At 48.2% G+C, this 19,050-nt stretch overlaps 1 protein-coding gene across 3 annotated transcripts in view; it reads right to left on the minus strand.

Annotated features, from left to right (window-relative positions):
* The window catches only part of OLFML2B (olfactomedin like 2B), a 32,846-nt gene extending 15,218 nt beyond the window's left edge, over positions 1-17,628 (minus strand). For all 3 annotated transcript variants that reach the window (XM_063106192.1, XM_063106191.1, XM_063106193.1), the window contains exons 1-4: positions 17,455-17,628; positions 14,697-14,960; positions 12,600-12,707; positions 1,210-1,386 (exon numbers count right to left, since the gene is read on the minus strand). In XM_063106192.1, coding sequence (XP_062962262.1) covers positions 1,210-1,386; positions 12,600-12,707; positions 14,697-14,960; positions 17,455-17,628 — 723 coding nt within the window. The remainder of the gene's footprint in view (positions 1-1,209; positions 1,387-12,599; positions 12,708-14,696; positions 14,961-17,454) is intronic.
* Between the last annotated feature and the right edge of the window lie 1,422 nt (positions 17,629-19,050).

Below are 19,050 nucleotides of genomic sequence, written 5' to 3' on the forward strand. Positions count from 1 at the left end.
TGGCAACAGAGTCCTGCAGAGCAATGCTTCCCAACCTTTCTCATGTCACAGCACACAGAGAAACCGGCTCAGGGGCTCTGACTATCCCAGGGCCTACTCAACCCACACCTGAGGCTGAAGGGATCCCTCAACAGCACACCTGGAAGCCACCTGGAACCCACCCACCCCCCCGACACCAGTGTGCTCTGCTGTCCACCGCCGACCCTTGGTAACCAGTTAGAGTAAGCAAGGCCACTCTTAAATGCTGCTATCCCCTGCTTTTCCAGGGACCCCTTTTATAATACTTCATCCAGACCTGCCTTGCTAATAGGACTCTTCTAGTCCTGCCTTCAAAATGTACCTGCTTCCTCTTCTTGTCTTTTGGGTTATCTCCCAAATTAATGCCTGTCCAGGAATGGACATCAATTTAGTAGATAACCTAATACGTTAAATGTAATGCATTTAACCATTACTTAGTAACTGGAGCCAAAAGAAACAGGCAACAAATGGGGAGGCATTTTTAAGTAAGTCTCTTGGTATCCCCCAGATCACATTATTCAGTGTTCCATCTCCTGCATGGGTAACCTTGTGCTAGGGACACAACTGGCTGGAGGTTTGAGATCCTCTGTCACCACTGACTGTCTGAGCTAGGGGACCACGAGCACTGCTGGGTATGCTTTCTCATCTGTAAATTGACCTTACTGATCTCTGCCCAGCCTGCTCTCCAGAGCTGTGGTGAAGACCACACGGTATAGTGATGAAAGTATGTAGTAAATTACAAAGTCTGCTGTAAATAGTGGGGACCATATAACTTATTGTTTCCAAACTGGGACATTTTTGAGAATAAAAGAGGACACTATTAATAATCATGCCAGAACTTCAGGAGTCAACCAGGATGGTCCAGACAAGCCAGCACATATGTCCTCCTTACTGACGAATACAAGAGATGCGCACAAAGACGGGACGGGCTATCCAAAAAATGGGCACTGCGACTCAGGAGACCCAGAGTTCAGTCTTGGCTTCCACACTTACTTGTCAAACCTCTCTGGGCTTCAGTGTTAAGTAAAATGGGGTAAACCCGGCCCATCAAACCTACAGAATTATCACACGGACGAAATGAAACCATAACCGTGAAAAGACTGAACCCCGAAAAGCTCTTTGCAGATAAGAGATGCTGGTATCACGCTTCTGGGGGCTGTGATCAGGAGCACTGAGAGGCTGGGGCTATACCTCTGGGTGGGCGTAGGCTGCCGCCGCATCCCTCTGCAGGGCCGAGCGGATGTCTGGCATGCCATCTAGGATGTCACTGGAGCAGTTCTCTTTGCCTCGCTTGTTCATCTCAGTTCGAATTTCTTCCATGTCTTCTTTGATTTGCTCGTTTTCCTTGGTGAGGTTTTTAGAAACTTCCTGAGAAGAGAAAACATTTAAAAAGAGGATCCATAAAAGTGTTTTGAAGACAAGCAGGAGACAGCGAATAGCCGTCTTCTGCTCAGCGCACAGAGACACAACAGACAGGCTGAGCAATGGGCCAACAGGTGACTGGGACCTGAGAGTGTGCCCAGCCCTGTGCTGAGGACCAGTGCCAGCTTCCCTGGCAGCATTTCCAGAGTGGCCCAGCTCTGGTGTGTCTAGCTACTGGAAATGCTGCCCAAACTACCATAATTTTTCTAATAGTAACATTGCCATGTCCCTGGGCCACCAGGACACCTGGCTCTTTTTCTGTCATTTCTATACAGTCCACCCTAACCCAGTGATGATGAACATTACAAAAAATTCCATTCACTTGCACCCCATACATGTGAACTGGTCACTCAATTAATAAAAGAAGGGTTTTCTAAACAATTTTAGATGAGGTGGCCGAAAAGAAAAAAAACAAAACAAAAACTATTTAGTCTGCTTTTCTTTTTTTTTTTTTTTTTTTGTCATTTTTTCGTGACCGGCACTCAGCCAGTGAGTGCACTGGTCATTCCTATATAGGATCCGAACCCGCGGCGGGAGTGTCGCCGCGCTCCCAGTGCAGCACTCTACCGAGTGTGCCACGGGCTCGGCCCATTTAGTCTGCTTTTCTAAAGAGCACAAACTGTTTCCCAGCACTTTAAAAAGCATCATTTGCATAGAAAATTGGTAGGCTGGTGTATTCATCCATTTCTGGTGCTAATAACAGAATACCTGGAACTTGGTAATTTATAAAGAAATGGAATTTATTTCTTACAGTTTGGAGGCTGGGAAGTCCAAGGTCCAGGGAATACATCTGTGAGAATTTTCTTCACGGTGGGGTGAATCTCTACAGCAACTCAGGATATTGCATGGCAAGAATGGGCCAAACACTCCATTCTGATCAATCCATTCACGAGGGCAAAGTCCTCACAATCTAATCATCTCTTAAAGGCCTCACCTTTCAAATACCATAATTGGATTTCCCACCCTCTTAACAGTGTTACAATGGGGGTCAAATTTCCAATACATGAACTTTTGGGGAACACACTTAACCCATAGCAGCTGGCTTCAAACTTTCCTATTTACCTATCAAAACAGTTTCCCTCACTGACCCCACACTTGGCAAATTAGCCATGGTCCAAACCTGGTCCATACCAGGAACAGCTAAAGCTACACTTCAACACTGGTCAGTACCTCCCAAGTGTCAAAGGTGCAGTGTGGCAGAAAGAAAGGCTCAAAATACCCTTAGGATTCTTGTCTTGGGTAGGGGTGGGGAAGATGGCAACTGTAACTGGGGAGAGACAAACCACACCAGGGCCTGTAAGTGACATATGTGAGATTTCATTAGTTCTGGGCTGGAGGTGTCAGAGGCACCTTCCTGGAGAAAGTAAATGCTGAGTGGGACTTGAATCATAAGAATGTTGTCAGTAGGCTTAGAGATGCCCTTTCTTCTCTAGTTATTTTTGGAAAAGTTTGGCCACATAGAGGCACAACATTGTCCAACTTTGGCCCCCAGCCTAAGGTTTCCATGAGCATCCAAATTTTTCAATGTGATGTTCTTCTTTGGGCCGTGTTTATGAGGCTGGAAGAGGAAGCAGCCATGTAAAACAGAGGATGTGTTTGCTTTCCATCTTTCATTAACAAACAGACATGGGAAGTGTGAAAGCTTAGATCCTGCCAGGCATAGCCCTGCGGCCTGGTGAGATGCTACTACATCCTGGAGGAAAGCCATGGTGGCTCAGAGCCAGGGGGATGTGTACATATCCAGGCAGACCATGACACACAGACACTGTGGCTTCGTGGCTCCTACAGGAGCTGTTCAAAGGAGCCCAAATAGGTGCTTTTTAAACTAATCAGGCTCCAGACCCATCAGCCATGCCATTCTCATAGCATTTCATCGCAGGCCAAATTTTGAGCACTGGAAGGGCTCAATGTGTTCTGTAGGGCTTAGGCCAAGCCAGCCTCTCTAAATTGCACAGAATTAACTGAGAGCTAAAGTGCATGAGAAAGAGATCTGTTTCAAGAATACTTGGAATGAGTGGTGATACTGGGTGTGTAGTCATTCCTGATAGGGGTTATTGGGGCAGTCAAGTGCAATGATTAAGAGCGTGGATTCTGGAGGAAACTCTGTGGTTCGCACCTCAGTGCTGCTATTGCTAGACCTGTGATCTCAGGGAAATTACTTAAACTCCCTTTGCTTCTGTTTCCCATCTGTAAAATAGTAATAATACATTAGCACTTTCCCTATGGGTTGTTATGAGGATTAAATGAATATAATATATATGGATGTGCATGGAATATGCTAAGTGGTTGTTAATTTCCACAGAATGTTACAGCTGGAATGGACCCCAGAATTAAAGCCTAACCTTTCATTTTACAGAGAGGAAACTAAGGCTCAGAATCGGAATGTGATTTGCCCAAGGTCATAAAAAAAGCAGCAGAGATGAGCTTCCTGGTCCTCGCTTCTCCAGCTCACTTTCTAGAGCATTAAGAACATCAGGAGAGAGTCCTGACACTTGGCCAGCTCTCAGCAGCACCAAGCACATACAAGAAGGCAGGGAATATTCACAGTTTGGTTTCAGGATATATGAGAAGGTATTCATATGCTGAGAAGTATAGAAATGCTGGACTCCCGTAAATCCTCACTACTCAAAGTGTGGTCCAGAGACCAGCAGCATTGGCATTATGTGGGATCTTGTAAGAAATGAAGATTCTCAGGTCCCACCCAGCCCGGCTGAACCAGAATCTGCATTTTACCAAGATTCCCAGGTGCTCTGCATACACATTAAAGTTTGAGAAGTGCTGCCTTAAATATAGGAAGCTTGGGGTGTAGCTGCTGGAGAAGGGAGCAGAAATGTGTGAGAGGGGCTGTTGTACAGGAATCAAGTTCTTTCTGGGGCTGATGGAAAAGTTCCTGGTGTGGTTCACGCATTTCTGGAAGCCATAAGCCCCTGCCAAGAGCAGCACCTGTGGCTGTCCCTCCCATAGCTCTCACATCCTAAGACAGACCACGAAGCCCAGCAGCGCAGGGATGTTGCGTGCTACTCTTCATTCACACACGAGCGTGCTCCTTGCTGGCACTGAGGGGTCAAGCGTGAGCAGTACGGACAAGGACCCTGCCCTGGGGAAGACCACCCTCCATGCCATGAGGGGGTAGGCAGCAACAGATGAGTAAACAAGAAAACATCAACCAGTGAAAAGTGCTGCGAAGAAACTAAGTCAGGGCGGCGTGGCTGAGGCCGGTTGGTAACGCCTCTCTGAGGAGGGGACTGAAGTGTGACCACACCTGCTGCCCAGCCTGGACTCCGGTAAAAGTGCTGGTACCTCTGGGTACACTGGATGGCTTGGCCTAAGTATCTTTACTGTGGGAAAGAAGATCTTGCCTGACTCCTGAACACCTGGAAACGTCAACACTGGTCCCTCCAATGAGGCTTTCACTGTGAGGCAAGGGGTCAGACCCCAGATCTTGGGGTTTCTAAGCCCCTAGAGAACCCCCCCTTCTCATTGATTTATAATCTCCAAACCCCTTTCTGGCTTCAGTGAGGAGCCATTATTCTGGATTTGCACAGAGGAGGGCTTGAGGCAGGCCTGGCCCTGAGAACGCAGAGGAGCAGTATGCTTTACTCCCCTCACGGGAACGGCAAAGCCCGCCAGCCGCCTGAATAAACATGGGGCTGGCGGTGGCATCACCCCATCGGCCTGCTGGCTGAGCCAGCTGGTGTCCCACAGGGCAGCAGCAGCAGCTGCCCCTCCATGGCCACCCCCCACACCCAGCCACCTCCAGCCTGGGGGTACTGGCTTTGTAGAGCTCCCCCACCCCTCCCTGGGGCTCTGCTTCCCTCACACCAAGGACCTTTTGGGAGACATTTCTCAGGAGGCTCAAGGGATGCCGCCCATGCAGGGTGCTCTCGCTCCTCCCTGGCAGACGGGTGAACACCATGACCTCATGCCTCAGGCTCTTCACCTCCAGGGCAGCTGCAACTGTGACATTTACGGTATGTGCAGCTTGGCTCGTGGGCAGTGCAGGCAGTGAGGTGGAGGAGGTGGGAAGGGTGCCTATCTGGCAGGAGCGAGCACACCACATGGCCCTGCCAAGAGCAGAGATGGGAGGAGGGATGAAGAGCCAGCAGATAAAGGGTGGGGACAGAAGACTGCACACAGCCAGCTGAGGCAGTTAAAGATCTGGAAACTGTATCATGACTGCTTGGGCTAGGCAGAGCCAAGAAACTGAGAGGTGTTCCCAGAACAAATGCCACAGGCTGGAGGGGCATCAGAGGGTGTCTGCTGAGAGCAAGCCCATGTTGTCAGATGGGGACAGGTGTCCAGTGCTAACCACAGCCAGATGTGCAGATACCAGAGGGGAGGAAGTGTGCAAACGAGACACGGCTCTGGGCCGAGGGCATCTGTTATGGTGGAGTTGGGGTCCAGCTGGCAGTCAGCACTAGTCAGCACGTTTGGTCAGAACACAGTTTTAACAAGCCCTCAAGCCCAACACTAGACATGCAGACTTGGGGAACAGGCACAGGGAAAGGCTGTTTTATGGGTACGAACTGTATCCTGACCCTGTCCAGCTCTGGGACAAGTATATGTGTGCCTAGGTGAGATTGTGTAGCAGCTTAAGCTAAAACCTTGGGGACCAGGGGGAAGATGATCATGGAGCAGAGCTCTGGCAGTTCTCTGTGGTCTTGTTTTCCTGACAAGAACCAGGGATGGGGGAAGGTGCAGGCTCTCGATACCAGGTGTGAAACCCACCCCACTCACAGCCTGGTATGTAACCGTGTAAGGCAAGAAGGAACAATGACACCCACTTCACCCAGGCTGGGTATGGAGAATGGGTGAGAGCTTTATGTGACACAATGCCTGGCACCAAATAGGGCTTGAGGTGTGTGGGTGGGGCTGGAGTGAGATGGACCCTTGGGATCTCAGAAGCAAGTCCACAGGTGGAAAGGGAAAGGGAGCTAGGGCTTGGTGAGCCTGGGGCAGGGAGGAAGGAAAGCACACGAGGCTCGGGTGTGGTACAGAGACACACTAGACACCTGTAGGAGGAGATTAAGATAGACTGCAGGTGAGCCAAACCTTGACCCCATGTCACACAGCAGGCACTTGCCACCATGTCCAGGGAGGCTACCTGGGAAACCCTGTAGTGTCAGGACCCACCAGGAGAGAGCTGGATGTGCACAGGGCTTGCATGCAGATGGCAAGCCTGAGGGCGGAGGACACGGCTCCTGGTGGGAGTGAGGCGGACCCATGGGGGTAGGGCTCACAGTTCCCGTCAGCTTGCCCTGCCCTTCCCCCATCGAGCCCTCCAGGACACGACTAGGACCAGATGGCCTGGGACAGCTACTCCAGCTGACAGCTGTCCCCAGCCGCTGGTAAGAGAGCTGGATGGGGAGAACAGCTGGAAACAGCCGGTGCTCCTAATGGTAGGGCAGGCCGGCTGCAGCGCAATCCCTCTGACCACAGCTGATGGACACCAGCAGTCAGGTCTGGGCTCAGGGAGCTGCCAGCTGCCGCATTCAATCGCTCACCCAACCAAACAGCTGTCGAGCATCTATTCCACATCAGGTGCTGGGCGAAGACCTTAGAAACAAAGACAACTTAGGCCCAAGTTGCCCTTGGAAGTCCAGAGCCTGGAAGGAGGGTCGGACAAGTAAAGAGCAAGAAGTCCCAGACCTCTGATGAATTTCTATATTAGGGGTAACTGCACCCCTTAAAATACAGCCACACGATCTCTCACATCCTGGCAGCTATAAACTTTTCCTAGACCAGCAGAGGGAGAGCTGACTCTTATACCTTCAGTCTCTTTAGCCAAGAAGAAAACCTTATATTCCACGGTGGCAAATTAGATTTGAAATATATATAACCCCAGGAGAGGTAATATATTGGCTTGAACTCGGAGTAAGATGTAAATTGAATTAAATAATGTTAGAGCTGAAATGTATCTTAGAAACACTGCCTCTAAGCCCCTGCCTTTACACAGACGAGAACACTGTAGTCAGACAGGGTGAGCAATTCTCCTCTGAAGTGACTTACAGCAAACCCTTCTGAGAAAGCAGATTTGGTTGGGAGAGAGAGTGAGCACTTGGGGTGTTTAGATGGGAGTGGAAGGTGGGAGGAAAGGGAAGCTTGGAAAGAGACAGCTCCTAACTCACAGCCAAGCCTGCACACATGAAAATTACATTTTCCTATTGGTTGGTGAAAAGATATGTCCCCTGGGGTCAGGAATGCTCCTTTGATCTTGCCTTCCAGACCAGAAATACAAAAGCCACCAATCTTTAGGTTTAGGGGAGGAACCCTCAGCAATGCCTGTGCCAGCACATTCTGGAGAGCAGGCCAGTTCTGGGGCTGGTAAATCCATCACAGACTTTAAATCTTCCTTGGATGCAACATTATCAAAGGAAAGGGCTTTGGCTAACACACAAGGCTCTGTGGTGCCCATCTGTGCTCTTGGATGGAGTCTGCAAATTCCAGCAGGTAGGTGCAAGAGAAAGTCACATACCAGGAGGGGCAAGGCTTTAGCAACAGAAATTACACTATGGAAAGCTTGTAGGCATGCATTTATTTTAAGAGCACAGGATATGCACTCACACATACACAAGGGCACATGTGTACACAGTCATAAGCATATCCAAGTACTTATAAACATTTACAGGTATCCTGCAGCTAAGTGGGGGTGGGGCGTTTCTTCACAAAGATTTGCAATTTTTATGAGAATGACTTAATCCAGCTAAAGACTTGGTGCTAGAAGAGATTATTTTAATGATCTGTCCCCCTCTGTTTGTCTTTTTCTCCACTTTAGTAATAAATCTGCCCCTGGAAGCAGAATGTGGTACTTGGTGTTGTAGCCCATGCGTCTAGTTCTGCTTCCTTCAGAATTCTTTTTCAGGTCTGGGCAGCCTAAAAGACTTTGGGTCTCTGGGTGCTCTCAGAGCTCAGGGTGATAGTCTTTTTTTGAGCTGAATCAGTGCCACAGCCAGATCTATATGCAATGAACAGGTTTTATCTTTGCCTTTGGAAGCTACAGGCTTTCCTTCTAGACTTCTAATTCCCATCTCTCCTGGCACCTATGCTCTGGCCCACCACCCCCAACTCCAACACACACCCACACTTCTTTCATCCCCTTCCCGGCCACTCACAGGAGAGGGCCAGCTGAGGTCTGCCCTTGGGCTGTTAACTACCTTCAGCATTTCTTTTTCCTGGACAACTTCTAAAATTGGTGCAGGTTTCAGACCTCTTCCAGATGAATAAGAAAGATGTTTGTGGAGTTAAATTTTTGGAACACAGTGAAATGACCCCACTAAGATATACCCTCCAGAGTGTCAAAAATTAGAAAGCCTGACAATATCAAGTGTTGGTGAGGAGGTGTCTGGAACTTTCATACCCTGCTGGAAAGAGTATAAACTTGTCCTACCACTTGGGGAAACAGTTTAGCAATATCTCTTAAAGTTGAATATAAGTATAACTAATGACCCACTAGTTCCATTCCTACTCATATACCATAGAGAAATGCATGCAGGTATGCACCACGGTGTGCACGGGGATGTTCATGGGGCTATTATGAATTATGAAACTAGAAACAACCTACGCATCAATCATCAGATAAATAAATTGTGGTGTATTCATACATAGAATACTACACAGCAAGAAAAATGAATAAACCACAGACAATAAAACAACATAGGCAAATATTAAAAATTAAAAGTTGTGTGAAAGAAGCCCAGCACACACACACACACACACACACACACACACACACACACACACACATACACACAAATTCTATAGGACTCTATATATTTAAAGTTCAAAAACAGGCAAAACTACTCTATTCAGTATATAGTAAATGCATTCTTAGATGATGAAACTATAAGGAAAAGTAAGGAAGATGATTAACATAAAAGTCAGGGTCGAGTTTCCCTTCAGGGAAGGGGTGAAAGAGGGCATGTGGGGGGCTTTTGGGGTGTTAACACTGCTCTATTTCTTGAGCTTGGTGGTAGTTACATGGGTATTTGCTTTATAGCAATTTGTTAAGCTGTACAGTCATTGTCTATGCACTTTTCTATGCATGTATTATTTTTCACGATTTAAAACAAAAGCTTAACCAAACTCATTCCACTAAGCAGAGCTCCCAGAGCTCATTTTACCAGGAGGTGAGACTCTGAATAGTTCAGATTTCATTTCTCTCTCTTTCCTTCCTCTTTCATCTGCAAATGGAGTTTCCATTCCCACATCCTCCTATATACCCAGTGTGGAACTGTGGCTATATCCTATATACGTATGCCCGCATATAGTGCCAAGCACCGATCTTACTCTGGGCAGAATGCCTCTCTGCTCTGACCCCTTTTGTCCTGTCTGACCTCCAAAGAACTCCCCTTGCGATTCAAGAATATCCAAGGACCAGGAACAGAATTTCATTTTCATTCCTCCTGCAGAGCCAGGCTGGAGAGAGTGTTTTTTCCATTTACTCAACATTCTGCCTTTTCGATTACTGCGGGCTGCAGACAGTCAGCTGGCATGAGCTAGGAGAGGAACTCAAGCCAAAATACAGTGCTGCACTCTTCAGGCCTAGGGGCCCGGACACATCCAACAACTCTTACTGTCACATCACAGAACCCTATCGCTTTGCACTGCCTCATTTCGGGAAAACTCCCACGGGTTAGGACCTTTCCTAATTCAACGTTAATCTTATTTAATTGGACTAAGAGATACAGTCAAAGTTCTGCCTAGAAATTCCCTTGGAAGAGCTATTGTTTTAAGTTCTGGTTAGGAAAAACTGATGCTTACAGGGCAGACAGCAGTGATTTGAAGAAACTTACGGGGTTGATTAGAAAGAGCCCTTGACCAGGAACCAGAAGGCCTGAGCCCCAGCCCTCACTTCCTCACACTGTGATCTTAGACAAGTCATCTAATTTCCAAGGGTCTCACTCTGCCCAATTCACAAGAACAAATGGGTCAAATGTGTAAGAAATGCTTTAAAAATCATAAAATACTATGTAAATATAATAGATTACTTATTTTTATAATTATTTTTATTATAAAGGACCAGTTTTTGCTACTAAATATAACAGTTTTGAAAAAGAGAATACTCTCATTGATGTAACTAAGATTGTTTTTGCCAAAAACCCAGTTATTGTGTGCCTGCACAGAAAATACCATCCTGCTGGGGCATTGGCATTGCATCAAATTCACCCACACTCCTACCCTTGGCCAGCAGAAAGGGTTGAGCTGATAGACAAGGCTGGAAATAGGTTGTGGCCTTTGAACAGAGCCCAGCCGACCAGCCTTCCCCAGAGGCTGAGTGCCTGATGTTGGCCTCTGAGCAAGCGCTGTGCTCTCTCCTGGAGCTATCTTCTCCAGGCTGTGTTCTCCAGACAGAATAAAAATCATGTGGCTGCCAAGGTCAGGTGAAAGCAGAAGAGGTGGCTGTCACTCCTGTTCCTAGAAAAACGCAATCCTTTTCTTAAAGGAGTATTGCATTATTTGAATGGTTCGGGGCCTGGTGAAACAGGCACTTTCCAATATTGGACCCTGGTTTAATTGCTTTTGAACCCATCTGAAAGAATCAGAAAGTGGTTTGGAATATGAGAAAGAGTCCCAAGCCTGCACGGAATCTGTTGGTAATAGGATGGTGCTGACCATTCCCAATCTCATCATTCCGGTTGTCAACGGTGGGGAAGGAGAGACTCAAGATGCCTAGTGGCCTAGTTCTCTTAGGGGGCCTGTGGAGGAGAGTGGACAGAAAGCAAGGAGAGGGCTGATGTGGTGCTGTCGGCCACCTCTACCTGCCAACAAAGCTCGGGCTCCGGATGAGCCAAGCCTGAGGTGGCGGGGAGGAGGAACTGGTGTTCATTTTCTGGGAACATTTTCAGGAGTGCAAGGAGTGTGCCGAAACCAATCCCTGTAACTACAATGTTTCTACATCTTTGTCCCAGCTCTCCTGGCAAAGCAATGTGGGTATGTTTGCCCCCAATCTCTTCTTTATCATAACCCAAGTGCCTCACTTTATTTAACCATTTCAAAGTATTTTCATAATGATAAGTGCTCCTTCTATACCCTCAGCAATCACACAAAGTAGACAGAGTACCATTCTCACTTTGCAGATGGAGCAGATAACAGCAGACAAAGAGTAACTCACTTTCCTGACTGCTAGGCTGGTGCTCTTTCTGCCATGAACTACTTTTTTCACATCCTAAATCTGCTAATCACCCATCAAGGAAACTCAGCTCATCCATGACAGACCCCAGAAGCCTACTTTTTCATAAGAAATATTGATATGTTTACTGTCATTCAGATTAAATTTACCACTTAAGAGTAACTCTAAAATTTAAAGAAATGGATTTCGACTTGAAGCAGTAGCTCTTTGAGTCAATATTTCAAGGATCAGTCCAAGAAGTGAATGCCAGTCAATGAAACACACTCATAAGCTTCTCATCAATAAGGCTGAATGATAATCATTATTTTGTGGTGATTAAATGATTCCTCATCTATATGTTAAAATACTACAGCAACAAAATAATGTCAACATTATTACTGTGTCTATAACAACTCCTAGCTCCCATGATCACATCATATGCCACTAGATGAAAACGATGGCACCCGCCATACATCCCTCTGGAACACAGTCAGAATAATGTGATGTCTTTGTCTATGACAATTACACTACTGGTCTATTCTTCGTGGGTGTAAACAGCCTGAATGTCCAGTAGGGAACACTATTTATTAGTAATCATTTTTATGTCTTCTCTAAAATAGATTTAAGATGGATTCATATATATACACACACACAGGCATGCACCAGAACAATTAAAGAAAATAGCAACCAAATACCCAGGAGGCAGAGGACTCTACCTTAAAATTGGAGATAAAATACTTATTGTACTTTTACATTTCATTTACCTCTGAGTTCCCTGGAAGTCAAGGTAAAAATAGAAATACATTGGTTATATGGTTCTTATACATGAATAAATAGAAGATATTTAACATTTCTACTTCACTGATTCTCTCTGCCTCCAAGAATTTGGCTTTATTTGGAATGGATGTTTTATATATATTTTTTCCTTTCCAAAGAATAGAATGGGTTAAGTCTAGTAAGGGCACATGCTTTCTGAAAAACTGTTGTGGGAAGTTTGATATTCTTTTGGATTTGATCAAGAGAAAGATATGGAAACCAGAGTCTCCCTTACCTCCTCCAGTTTATCCACTCGCCCCACCAGTTTGGTGGTGACTGAATGCAACTTCAGGAGATCCAGGCCATAGAAAGCTCCTTCCAACATGTCTATGATGGTGGAGAGCTAGGAAACAAGGGCAAGGGGTTAGTCCAGGGCTGAGGCCTACAGACCACAGCGGGAGAAGCTTCCTTTCAGATCTCCATGTTGGAAGCTTGACAGGGAAGCCACTAGCCAGAAATTGAGAGGTGGCCCTCAGGAACACGTTTGTGTAGGCAGGTGGGGATGTTGACAAGCACAATGGTGTATGTGTATTCTGCCTTCTAGAATGTTTGGGTAAGAAAATGGGAGAATCCTACAAGAACAAGTAAACTTGAGGTCTAGACATCTTCACAAACTTTTTATGACTCTTTTATGAAATCTGTCAATTGCATGCACATCTATCTTTCCTACTAGACTTTGAGCTCCTTCAAAGTAGCGTCTATTTCATTTCTTACCCCAAGATATCTAGCATGGCACCTGGCCCGTAACAGGTAATCTATAAATACTCAACAAAGTGGCTATAAATGTTAATACTTTGAGGATATGCTTCTGAAACACTCAACTTCATTGTCTACTAAAAGCCCTAGAAGGCACCAACAGGTTTTCCTTAGCACGAAAAGCTAAACTGATCCTGTGGTAAAGGAGACCCAAAAGCCCATTTTTGAGATGGCAAGCTGCCATAAGGCATCCAGCCCTCTCAGTTTTTTTCAATACTGTCCCTCCTGCCAGCACAGAGCCACTGGAAAGAAGGTAGCCAAAGCTCTAGTGGCATCCAGGGCATACAGACTGCAGGCAAAGGGGACAGATGAGAGATGCTTAAACGGAGCCTCCCTGCCAAGGGCCAGTCCCTAGAAGAGTTTGCTGGGCCACACTTTTGCAATCTCTGCTTCCCACTCATCTTCCAGCCTTGTTTCAAAATGAAGAATTCCATGTACAAAATACTCAGAGAAGAATAGCTTCCTTCTCCCCACTGGGGGAAGATAGCTGAATCCTGGCTAACAGTCATGGAATGGTAGCTGGTTAGTATGTACTATGAGGATTTTCTGATTCCTAATTGAAATTTTGCCTGATGTTGTTCTAGAATTCCCCGAGTCCAATCATATAACCAGGTGGCTGTGGCACTTGGTTCAGAAAGTAGTTTCATGGCAGAGCTGCAGATCTGAGTAATGCAGCTAAATCCTGGGATGTTCTTTATACTGGTAAAAGAGCACTCTGCTTAAAGAGATATCAGTGACTACAAGTCACTAAGTGAATACCAGGTGCCAGGCACAGCAGTAGCACTTGACATAGTCATTCATTCGTTCATTTGCATAGTCATGCCTAACTGAATGTCAGGCATGGTGCCAAGAACTCCATAGCTGCCATCTCATTGATTCTCACAACCACATGAAGTAAATGTTATTATTCCCACATTTTATTCAAGGAGACTGAGATCAGACAAGTTAAATAACTTGAGCAGAATTATACAGCAATGATCTGAACCCAAGTCCACCTAACTCCAAAACAAGCTCATTCCACTACCCCACACTGCAAGTGAAGGCAGTAGTGTGGGATCAGATAAAATCCTCAGCCAATCAGTGCGGCTGCCCAGGGAGGGCCTGAGCTTCCCCACCCTATGGAGCATGATCACAGGATCACAGTTTGAGGACCCGGCCTAGAGCAGGCCCCTGGGCCACCCCAGCCCTTGTGCTGAGAACCAAAAGGCTCACTCCTTTCTGTGTTTCTTTTGCCTCTTCAGGATGCATGCTGGGCTGACAGTAAATCATGATAGCAATTTTCCTGGAGAAGAATGCCGAGTTCATTTGGCTAGCTGGGCCTGGCAGCTGGTCCCAGGCTAAGCCTCCCTAGCTCCATAAGGAGGGGCAGGCACATTTTGCTCTCAGCATCTCCCTCAGACACTAGGGCTGAAATGACCAGTTTGTCAGAACATCAGCCTTGGATCCATACACAAGACTCTGGGGACCAGGGCCTGACCTCCTTCAAAGGTCTTATAATCCCTAGCAATGGCCCTGCTGGACTCATGGGTCCCTATGGTGCCCTCTGATCCATGGCATTGCCCACACCAGGTCCTACCTTCAAGTTCTTGCTGTCTGCCTCCCGCAGTTTCTGGAGCCTGAAGTCTCCCTCACAGGGATTGAGGGCAGATGGGGGCGCGACACAGGCACACTTGCAGGATGAGCCTGAGGTGATGGTCTCCACAGTGTAGAAGTCTTCTTTCCTGGAGGTCCCTGCGTTGATCCTTTGGCAGGCATCTCGGCTCAGGGGTCTCACCACACACTTACACTGACAGTCCGAGCCCTCAGACACAGCCTTGACCTTGTCATAGTCCCCCAGCAACTAGAAGCACACAGAGAAAATGGGTTGGGGAGGGTATCAAACACAGGTGCCAGTCAGGCTCCTGAAGGAGGCTCTTTATCTACTTTGTCAAATGTCCTGCTCTATCCGGAGACCTCGGACCACTCTGAACCATGGAGTGAATAGGTCATCGCCATGCAATTTGCTGAGTCTGATATTTCCATGAAGGTATTCAGAGTTCAGCTCTCTTCGTTTGTCTTGGAAAGCTGTGTATTTCTCAGGGAGCCTTAACCTTTCATCATTTAAAGGGAAAAAACAAATGAGCCCCATCATTCTTCCAATAGCCCTTGCCTTCATCAAGACTCCTGGTGTAGATCAAAAAAGGAAAAGGAGAAGGGGTTGATGGAGGTATTAGAAAGTTGCTATCCAAGTTTGAAGACTGCTGGCTTCCCTCCTCATTCGTTCATTTCATTCATTCATTCATTCATTCAGTGCCTTCTAGGGACTATGGGAGATGCTGGGAGAGGTAAGGAGATGGACTAAATGGACAGCTGCTCTCAAGTGCATGTGGCATATAAATACCAGTCACACGGAGTAGAGAGTGACAAGTGTAGACACAGAGTGCAGTGGGAGCTAAGAGTGGCTCCAACTGGGGACAAAGAAAGACTCCTTGGAGGAAATGTTATTTGATCTGAGCCTTGAAGGATGGGTTAGTTTTGGAAAAAGGGAGTAGGGAGGAGAGAGACGGGTCCACAAGACAGTAAGGTTTACTCAGCCTAAGTGTTCATGTGGCGCCTAGAACAGCTTCTTAATCCAAACCCCAGGCCAAAACCAGGACAGCAAACTGGCAGCGTTTGCTGCTTCTGCAATACTAAACATTTCCTTCTGAGCATGTGCCTCTGCCAGCCTCTCCAGGAGGAAAACACGCAACAGTAGGCTTTTTGGAGACCCCATTCTGAGTACTTGCTGGGAATCACCCCCCCCCCACCCCCACCCCCAGTTCCTTTCCAACAGACCCTACATCCCCAAAGCCAAGACTCTCTTCCTAGGCAGGCAGAAGGGTTTCCTTGGCTTGACTAATAATGATCCTGGCATGCATGCAGGCAGGCAGGCAGGCAGGCAGGCTGGCAGGCAGGCAGACAGGCATTGAGCTTGAGTGGAAATGTTCCTTGGGATGCTGGGGGGAAGAAGGCATGTAATGTTTTCCTTGCAAAGGTTGGGTTTCTGCTAATACTAATATTTGTTTTAGGGCTGTTGTCAAATAGAGAATGGATCAGAGGAAGAAGGAGGTGTAGTTCAGGGTGACTGAAGTGGCTGGTCTGCATGGGCTGATAGTAAATCGTGGCTGTCTACTTTCTGAAACTCTGCCTAGATTCCTACATAACCCTGCTCTGAGAACCCTGGGTGGATGCCTTCCTTTCAGGAGGCTCAGGTTTCAGGAAAGCTTTTGTTGATGGTGTTCCAGAATCCCAATGTGAGGGATTTTTACGTCTTTTCAGTTGAGGGGTCAGTATGAGGTTATGGGTGGGTATAGGGCATATATTAGCGTAATTATTAAAGGAAGAGTGAGGAGACTGGTGTTTAATAAATCCCCAAGTGGAGGTGATCATTCTTTCTACAGGAAGGACACAAGACCCAGTCCAAGGGCTTAGTGGAGATGCAGGCAGCTCTATAGGGATCCTTGCTCAGACATCCCTCATCCCAAGGATTATGGTGACACCCACCATACATCATCATGCCAGCTCTGGAGAGCGTGGAATAAACAGTCTAGAGAGACGGTGCTTTCCAGTCATGAGATCTGGGCTGAGTATTGTCAGAAGGCCTGGCTCTACCCATGCTAGTGCTCTTCAGCCTTATGGTCCTTATGATAGAATGGGTATCAGGGTGTTTTGAGGAGTGAGTCAGATAAAACAAGCGCAAGTGCTTTGTAAACACACATGTTACAAAGCCCATCACTGTCATCTGTAACTCGGCCCCACTATCTACCAGACCTGCGTGGATCTGCATTCCCGTTGCACCCTCGCAGTACACTGGGTCCTGTCGTCGGTCGGGCCCTTTGTTTTGGGGTCACCTCACATTTATCACACATGTTGCTGTTCTGTCCTCTCCCCATGCTTCTGCCTGGGCATCTCATCCTATGCCATAAAAATATCTCCCCATGGGTTGCACCATCTGCCTCCTGTCCAACATGCACGCCTGTTTTCACATTCCAGTTCTGAAAACAGCTACCCAGACACGAGAGACTTTTCACAACGCTTAAACAAAAAAAATTTTTTTTTTCTTTTTTCTCAGAGAGTCGTGTGGAGTCTTCCCTTCCTTCTCTCCTTTCTCCTGATTCAGTAACCTTGAAAGACCCCGTGATTTTGAGAGGAGGACCCACGTCCTTCCATTTAAGAAAATGTTCTTATAAATGAAAGCAAATATTCTTCCCGTAGATAATGGAAGGGAAAACGGCTGCCACCAAACGCTTCAGCAAGGACCACATTCTGGTTCTTGCCACCAGGTCAGGGGACGGTCAGGGGACGCGGCATCCTACCTGAGATAAAACGTTTTCCTGGTTGTCCGCCTCGTTTTGCAGAGTCTCATCCTCCGTGGGCGCCACCGTCTGCATTTCCGGGGGCTCGCTCATGCCCGTGGGAGCAGGGCCGGACCCCCAGCCGGGAGCCACAACCAGAGCCAAGCAGAGAACTAGAAGCAGGCGCGTGGCCATGAGGGACGCGACAAGGGGGGGGCCTCGGCCCCTTCGGAGAACGGCTGGGGTCGGGGGTCTCAGCGAGTACTGAGGCGAGAGGGTGTCCCGTCGGCGGCTGCTCAGAGCGCCTTCTAAAGCTGGGTGCGGCTGAGCGGGCCAGGAGGGTGCGCCTCGGAGACCCTGGGCATCTCCTTCCCGACGCCAGCAGCCCTGGACTGTGCAGCCCCAGGGGAGAGCGAGACGCAGGGTAGGAAGAGGTGACCGGGAAGGTGGAGGCGGGCACGGGCTAGCCGAGCGCGTCGCCCGCTGGAGAGGGCTCAGGTGGAAGGCAGGCGCCCGGGCAGACGCAGGCTGTGCGCGCCGGGGCGGGCGGCGGGGAGCCACGGCACAAGGGACCCGGCGCGGCGCGGGGCGCGGGGCGGGCGGCGGCGGCGGCGGCGGCGGCTGGGCGAGGGCTCCGCAGAGCGCTCGCGTGGAGGGAGGGCGGAGCCTCTATTGTGCCGGGGCCGCGGAGATGCAGCCAGTGACGGCGCGGAGGAGGAGGACCGGGAAGCGCACGGCGCCGGGGCGGAGGGGCGCCCGCCGACCCCGCCCCCCACCCGGGCTCACTGCCGCACGCGCCGGCCCGGGGTGACGTCGGAAGGGCGCTCCTTTCCTTTCATCTCACCGCAGATCCTGAGTGGAGAGAAGTTACCCCGAGCCGGCTCTCCTGTGCCCATTCTCGCCAAGAGGAGCGAGCTTCTGGGTTGGGGGACAGGCACCGAGCGCTCGCTGCAAGCGCGAGCCAGTGCGGATCTCGGCATTTTCCCTTTACCGCACCTGGGGCAGGAGACGAGGCGCCTTTGCTCTCCCTGGGCGTTTCTTTTCCCTGCCTTGACTTTGCGCGAGATCCCTCTGGCGGCTTTGAACTTAGCGCCTCTGGAAGTTTGCTTGCCTGCCATAGCTTTGTAGCCTGGCAATACCTCCACCCAGAGGATAACTGTTGAACTCCCTGCTGGAGTCTGTCCTGAGTTGTGTAAATGTTGCTGTGACTGTAAATCTCTGACGCTCTGCGTCCCCGTAGAGAAAGCTACTGCCTGAGAATCAAACGATTATCAAAGGGAACAGCTATTACCATCTCTGTGGTTTGGGACAAGTCTCCGGTCTCTGTTACCAGACGATCTCTAAGAGGATGTTCGCTTTCAATATATTACTGTGCCCTTTAATTAGCGTCCTGTTTATGAGGCCACTAGGAAGATGAACAACGTGTGAATTTAAGGAAGGGCATTGTACCCCCCGGGACAACTGTCATTCTAAAATACTGAAAAGAGCCAGGCCCCTTGAAAGACGTAAAAGGTATTATGCATCTCTGAGAAATTCAACCACCTTGCCCCTTATACTAAGGAAGAAGGGTTGTAATAATCTAAGTAATAAACTAAGGAAACTTCAGCTCATACAAAT

The sequence above is a fragment of the Cynocephalus volans genome, chromosome 8 (genome assembly GCF_027409185.1).
Source record: "Cynocephalus volans isolate mCynVol1 chromosome 8, mCynVol1.pri, whole genome shotgun sequence".
Taxonomy (NCBI): domain Eukaryota; kingdom Metazoa; phylum Chordata; class Mammalia; order Dermoptera; family Cynocephalidae; genus Cynocephalus; species Cynocephalus volans.